The 7,496-nt window shown below is 41.1% G+C and overlaps 1 protein-coding gene across 2 annotated transcripts in view; it reads right to left on the bottom strand.

Annotated features, from left to right (window-relative positions):
- LOC106536604 (arf-GAP with dual PH domain-containing protein 1) overlaps window positions 1–7,496 on the bottom strand; it is a 27,676-nt gene that overhangs the window by 8,451 nt on the left and 11,729 nt on the right. For both annotated transcript variants that reach the window (XM_014033914.1, XM_014033915.1), the window contains exons 7-8: window positions 2,025–2,108; window positions 1,777–1,839 (exon numbers count right to left, since the gene is read on the bottom strand). In XM_014033914.1, coding sequence (XP_013889368.1) covers window positions 1,777–1,839; window positions 2,025–2,108 — 147 coding nt within the window. The remainder of the gene's footprint in view (window positions 1–1,776; window positions 1,840–2,024; window positions 2,109–7,496) is intronic.

Here is a 7,496-nt window from a genome sequence, read left to right as displayed (position 1 = left end):
CCTTTGGCTTTTGTAGTGGCTTGCAGTCTCTGAGGCATGGACTTGATGAGTGACAAACAGTATTCTTCATCAGTTTGGTGCCAACTCTCTTTGATAGCAGTTACCAGATCAGCTTTGCAGGTCGGAGCTTCTTGTGGACCATTTTCTTTTTCAATTTCCACCACAGGTTTTCAACTGGGTTGAGATCTGGACTATTTGCAGGCCATGACATGGACTGAATATGTCTTTCTCCAAGGAATGCCTTCACTGTTTTTGCCCTATGGCACGATGCATTGTCATGTTGGAAAATGATTTCATCCCCTCCAAACATCTGTTCAACTGAAGGGATGAATAGGGATGATTGGGGGGAGTAAGGGATGATTTTTAAAGGAGTCCATTGTGAAATTATTTATGCAAATTATAAATTTCTTAGGCAATATTGCTGGAACATTGCCATCAAAAATAAAAATAAAATGAATCCAGGCATCTCTGTTCTCCATGACTGTTAAAAACATTAGAACAAACTTTCATCCTGTGAAGAAGTGGGCGGAGCTCCACCTTGGGTTACCAGGTGAGTAGCCTGGTAAAAACCAGACCCTTGTCCTTCACTTTGCTTCATACGAGGGTCTGGACTCTCTGCTGTAGAGAAGTGGTTCTTGCTGGAGGCGTGGCCTCTGCTGAAGTTTAAAATGATTGGATGGGTTGGCCGTGACGTATGTGTGCCAGTTCCACTGTGACGGAGGCTAAGCTAAGAAGCTAACAGAAATCACGTGGGCTGTAAACAACCCTAATGAGAGGAGAGAAATACAGAGCTTAATGAGACGACTGTAAATGAGAGCTGCTGGGCTAAGATCAGCTCTTTAGCATGTGAGCTTATCTTATCCCTGAACGTTGGGTTCCTGAAGGAGGAAACCAGCTCCTTTTCGTTTGAAACGGAGATGGTGTCTGGGGGGGAAGAGGCTCATCTGTGTTAGTAAAACTAAAGGAGAGAGAGAGGAGAGAGGGTACTAGCGGACGTGACCTCAGAGTTTGTGTTAGTAACAGGGGAGCTGAAGCTTAGTCTAAGACACTGCCAAAGGTCTGTGGAAACATCAGCACCTGCAGAACAACAAGTTCGAACCTTGACAGGCTTTAACTAAATGAGAATGAACTAAGCTTTTAATGAATTATTCAAACCAACATAAAAGTTAAGATATTTTGTTTAAACTTAAGCACAAATAACCAGAGTATTTTGTTACTGTTGTTGATTTACTTCAAACTATCAACTGCAACCATAGGTAGTGCACGCTCACAATTTCACATGAGGTGAGTTTTTCCCACCTGGTTCTGCTGGAGGTTTCTTCCTGATTAGCAGGGAGTTTTTCCTCTCCACCGTTTGCTCAGGATGGGAGACTGTGATGAAGTGATTCAACACAATCTGCTGCTTTCTTCTTTACATTGTTCTTTTTATGTACAGTGTCCTGAGACAACGTATGTTGGGACTTGGTGCTATATAAATAAACTTGAACTTGAACTTGAAATGGCGCCGGGTTGAAAATGTTTCAGAGTCAGATGAAGCAATTGTTGAGTCCACAAACAGCCCAACCACAACCCAAATGTTACAGTCTTATTTAAAAACAGCATCCGTTTTTACTGTCCCCACTTTACTTTACTTTACACTTTACAACCAATAGTTTACTCTCTTTAAATTAGTAGACAGTTTAGTCGTAATTGGGTCAGTATAACATTAAAGTCATGGTCTGACTGGTCATTTACTTAATCCTTTACTTTAAAACATGCAGAGTGTTCAGCACAAACCTTTGGACCAGTCTTTTCCATGAAGCCTTCCTTCATGAAGTTTCGGGTCAGTTTGGGCACCAGCTGGGGATAAAGGACAACCGTGTCACATAAAAAGTAGGCCCAGATGAGGAAAAAGTAAACAGTAAAGAGCATGGACAACCTTACAGTCTTACAGTCCATCACTGAGGTTTGTGAAAGTGTGTTAACAGGACAGTTTAATTTAATTGAGAAAGTGATATTATCTCACAATAAATGTCATGTTTTACCTCCTCATCACTCGCTCCTGGAAAGGCCACCTGCAGGTAGTGAAACCTGGCTGCTCTGATGGAGTTGAACCAGTCCACCATCTCCTGTGGAAAACAGACAGTCTCAGAGGCAGGAAGTTCTGCTGGACTGGATGTGTCACAGCGTAGCATGGATCTGATAGTGAAACAACAAGAGTCCAGATGGACTGTGTTGGTGCAGACATCTTAAATGTCTCTGACAGAAGCAGTAGTCCCATCATACAAGTCCTGTATCTTACAACCCAGATCCATCCACTCTGAAGGACTTTAGCTGCCATGAGGTGCTTTGAGAACCAGGACCAGCATTCATTGATCCTGTGGTCCTAGACTCAGCTGAGCCCTACAGTTTGTGTACAACATCCACATCAGTGGACAACACTGTGTTTATCTCTGCACCACACACCCAAACACCTGGACCAAAGTTAGGGTTTTAACTCCTTTAAACTGGGAGCTGATGTGAAACTGAGATCTGGGAGTTCCAGTTCCCACCTGTACCTGGACTCTGGACTTTTAAACTGGTATTCCACGTATTATTGGGCTGAAAGGAAATGGATCTGCAAAAGTTGGAGCACGCAAAAGAATAAAACCAAATGGCTACAGCTCACCCAAACATCTTAAAGACAACCAAGCATCCTGGGTCACACTACAGCTAAAACCTTACCTGTGTAGCAAACAATACATTCAAAATGTAGATGGGCTTTATTGGTCATCAGTGCATGTTCCCATACAACGAAGAAATCACGTGAGAAACACCCGAGGGGAGCAGCAGCTGCTAGGTTAACACCCAGGGAGCAGTTGGGGGTCTTGCTCAAGGACACCTCGACATGTGGGCATGGTGAGGAGTCAAACCTGTAACTTTCTGGTCCTGAAGTCAGCTGTCCTACCACTGCACCACAGAGTACACTGAATAGACAAGACCAAAAAACTACTTTTTATCAAAGAAGAAGCAAAATTCAGCTTCCAGGGCCTGATCCATTAGATCAGGGCTGTTCAACTAAATCACCCCGGGGACCACAGTCACTGTAGGCCAACAGCTCAGGAGCCGAACATCCAGTAATTAAAGTCATTATGTAAATAAACCAAGTATTACAAAGATCGGTTACCTCTGAAATAGTTTATTTTGCTGCATTTAATCATGAATACAACATATAGAACTCAATAAAAGTAGTGATAAATAAACATTATCAAAAACAAAAATAATACATTCTGCCTCTTATTTAACACAAATATTTTAACATCTCTGACTTGCCAAATTTTTAAACCAATTTTATTTTCACTTTCATAGTTTTATCTTTAACTGCTTGTAATTTTAACTGTCGAGTGTTCATAGAAATGTTTTTACCAGCTTGTAGCCAAGATTCTGATGTTTCTGTAGAGACCAAACATGTCTATGTCTACCTAAAAGAACTTAGAGTAATTAAAGTAAAAAAACGGGTTTGGTCTTAAGAGATGAATGAACCAGTTGGTGGGCCGAACCCTGCATTAGATATAGACCACATGTCCCCATCCAACCCTTCAGAGGTGGATTCAGCCACATCCTGTAATCTAGACCTCCCACAACGTCAACCTGTGTCCTCTGATCCAGGTCTTCAGAGGTCCTACAGAGAACATCCTGTCAAACAGCATCACTGTCTGCTTTCATTACAGTCCTCAGGCACAGAAAGGCTTCTCAAAAACTTGTAGAGACAGCAGAGGGTCTCCCTGGAGCTGACCCTCGCTGTTCCCTGCTCCATTTTCAACAGCCAACACTCTGAGACACGTCCTTCCATCAGCAGTCAGAATGATGGAAAAGGACAGAAGAGACAACTATAACGTCTGTTCTTCAATATCTCCTAATAAAATGCAGCTTCTTTTAATGCTGTGTTTTATCAAGAATGTAGCTCAAAGATTCAATATATTTAATTTTTTTTTTTTAATTTAACCGTTATTTATCCAGGCAATTTCCGTTGATCACAGAATTCTTTTTGAAGGGAGGCCTGAAGGCAACCTGTTGTACATGTTTTTAGGGGTGGGAGAAACCAGAGTCCCTGGAGAAAACCCACACAAGCACGAGGAGAACATGCAAACTCCACACAGAAAGACCCCAGGTCTGAATCAGGGATCGAACCCAGGACCTTCTACAGTAGCTGTGAGGCGTTGATGCTAACCACTGAGCAATCGTGTTGCTAATGTTAATGTTCAAATGGAAAAAGTTATATTATTTTAAATATTGATACACTGTGAATTTGATGTCTGCAGCATGTTCCACTAAAGCTGGAACAGGGTCACTAAAACACCTGTTTGAAATCTTCCACAGGTGAACAGAGCAATGCTAAAATGGCTAACAACTCAGACTGTAGAGAAGAATCTGATGTTTCTATGGATTATTTTGAGTCAGAGACATGAAGAGTCAGAGTTTAAATAATACTCATTCAATAAAAAAAGACCTGAGAGTTTTCTTTATTAAAGAGTTCCCCTCTGATGTCACTTCCTGTTTCACTTTGACTGAGCCAAATTCAAAAGGAAATATGCCACTTATGGGACAAAATGGGTTAATTTGTGTGTATTATTCCAACTTTCTTAAATATAAAGATGTTTTCTTTGACTTTATGTATTTGAAGAACATTCATGTCACGGACACTTTAAAGCAAAAGTCATATTTCAACACGTCAGGAAGATGAAGCCCCCTACATGTGCCCTCCACTCCTCCTCTTCCACTCTGTAGTCAAGACTGATATTTCAACCATTTGTCAGGTAATCACCATCATATGTCTCTTCAGTCCGGTTCTGTTCCAGCACCACTGAAAGCTGCCATAATCTGAATCCAGAACTCAGAAGTCCCTACAAACTACAGACCCACAGCAAATCTCCCCTTCCTCTCAAAAGATCTGGAGAAAGTGTCTGCTGCACAGCTAAATAATCAGCTGGAGTCAAATCAGCTGTTTGAAAAGTTTCAGTCCAGTTTGTGCTCTTCATGGATCTGGGTCAATGAACTGCTGATGGCAGCAGATACAGGCTCACCATCTCTTTTAACACTTCTCATATTCATGTGACTGATCACAGAATCCTCCTAAATCGTCTCTCTCACAGTACTGGGCTTCATGATTTTGTTCTTGACTGGTTCTGGTCCAGTTTGTGTAACAGGACTGAACATGTTGCCATCAGGGGATTCAAGTCAAAGACTCATACAGTCACTTGTGTGGTTCCTCAGGGGTAGGATCTTGGCCCTACTTTTTTCATTATACCTCTTGGACAAGTCGTCAGCTGTCATGGATGTCCTTCCACTGCTATCTACTTATCTACATCTATCTACTTCTTCCTCTACACCTCCTCATCATCACTATCCAACAACTATCTCCAACTGAACAGCTCCAAACTGAGGCCATGTTGATCGGCAGTCCTCGTCAGGTTCAGTCACCTCCCACTGCAGCTCGAACTTTTTCTGGACAGAACTTCTCCTCCTCCACTGTCACCAACCTTGGTGTCTGCGTTGACCCTCACCTTTCTTTTGACACCCATGTAAAATACCCAAAGATTCCTAGTTTTCATCTTCAAAAACACTGCTAGTCTCATTCCATCACTTCCTTCACTGGATGCCAAGAAACTTGTCCTGCCTTTGTTTTGACAAGACTGGACTATTGCACCTTCATTGTTTCCGGCAGCTCAACTGAAACACCTGACACAAAGTGGAAACGTGTCCTGTGGGCTGATGAGTCCACGGTTCAAAGGACAAAAAGGACCAGTACTGCCTGGACTGGTATCAGCACAAAGTTCAAAAGTTAGTGTCCTTAGTTCACAAACACTGAGTGTTGTTAAAGCTGATGGAACACAGAGGGAAACATGAACCTGTCCACATTTATTAGAACATGCTGCAGCAAATTCAAAATCAGTAAAGATTTGTAAAAAAACAACAACAAAAAACAATAAAGTTCATCAGTTTGAACATTAAATATCTTGTTTTTGTAGTGGATTCAATTAAATCTAGGTTGAAAATGATTTAGGAATCATCTTCCCTAGAATCAGGGTTTTAGTTATTATGAAAAGCAGTTTTAGTTTTTATAACTCTTTTAGATCCTTTTATTCATTGACTATAAGATCTCTGCACTAATCGTGTCTTTGAACTCTTTCTGTTTCTTACAAACGGAAAAGAAAATACGATTTTTTTCTGCAGTGATGGTATAGTTTCCACAGTAAGGTGCAGTTAGTGATGCTGAACCCAATGAACTGGTCCTGGTAGTGACACCACTCAGCCAGCAGAGGAAGCACAACTCCACACACTTCTGCTTCCCTCCCACATATTTATAGTTCCCTTTTTACTCTGTAATTTTCTATTTTTTATTTCAATCCCTGCCTTCTGTTTGATCAGTAATGGCACAGATGAAGCTGAGCAGCCTCTGAGAGATGAGGATTAAACTGGTAGAAACGGCCTGTGTGTTTTTAGGGGGAACAGCCTCATGGTTTGATGCCAGAAGTGGTTCAGGATCTGGACTCTGATGAAGACACAACACATCCACTTCAGGCAAGAGGAGGAAGAATAAAAAGCCTCACAGCCACACAGATTACATGAAAGATGTTGTTTTGTGCTTCGGTTTGTCTTGGTAAATAACTTCCTACATCTGCTAATGGATGTAGCTGAGATAGAAGGAAGGACTTCCTGTTCAACTGCTGTTTCTGAAACCAAAATGTCATCAGTTCAAACGTACAGCCAGTGCTTACTTTGAGTTTCTGTCCAGTGCTTTATGAGATATTTAGCTAACAAAACTGTTGGTTGACTCAAACAGGTTTTAAGTAAAGGTGCTGAACAAAGTGTTTTGCTAAAAAAGGAGGTAAGAACGATGCTCAGCCACAAACACCAGCTACTTCTTAACTCAGTAGCTACAAAACCCCTTGACTTTTGTGTTTTCAAATATGGTGGCCATCTTGAGTTGGATGGAAACAAACAAAACTTAAGGAGACACAAAGGTGAACAAGACAGGGCATGAAGCACAATGACCAAATGCAGAGACATGAGGACCGAGGGACCAGAGGACTAGGACTGATGAGGACATTGAGACAGGTGGTTTAATGAGAACAGAGAACAGGTGTATGTGGGCGTGGACTGACAGAGGTAGAGAGACTGAGAAGAACAAAAACTGACGAGATAAAACCCTGAAGAACAGGAGAAATACAGAAAGTAAACACCAAGAATAAACTGGAGATAAAACACCAAAAACAGGTAAAAACACCAAAAACACCTAAAAACACCAAAAAACACAGCTAAAAACACCTAAAAACACCAAAAAAAAAAAACCCAACTAAAAACAACTAAAAACACCAAAAAAACACAGCTAAAAACACCAAAAAACACAGCTAAAAACACCTAAAAACACCAAAAAAAAAAAACCCAACTAAAAACAACTAAAAACACCAAAAAAACACAGCTAAAAACACCAAAAAACACAGCTAAAAACACAAAAACAGCTAAATACACAAAAC

Source organism: Austrofundulus limnaeus, unplaced genomic scaffold (assembly GCF_001266775.1).
Source record: "Austrofundulus limnaeus strain Quisiro unplaced genomic scaffold, Austrofundulus_limnaeus-1.0 Scaffold1893, whole genome shotgun sequence".
NCBI classification, from domain to species: Eukaryota; Metazoa; Chordata; class Actinopteri; order Cyprinodontiformes; family Rivulidae; genus Austrofundulus; species Austrofundulus limnaeus.
The sequence above is the reverse complement of the archived record's forward strand: the minus strand, read 5'-3'. Positions and strand labels throughout refer to the sequence as shown.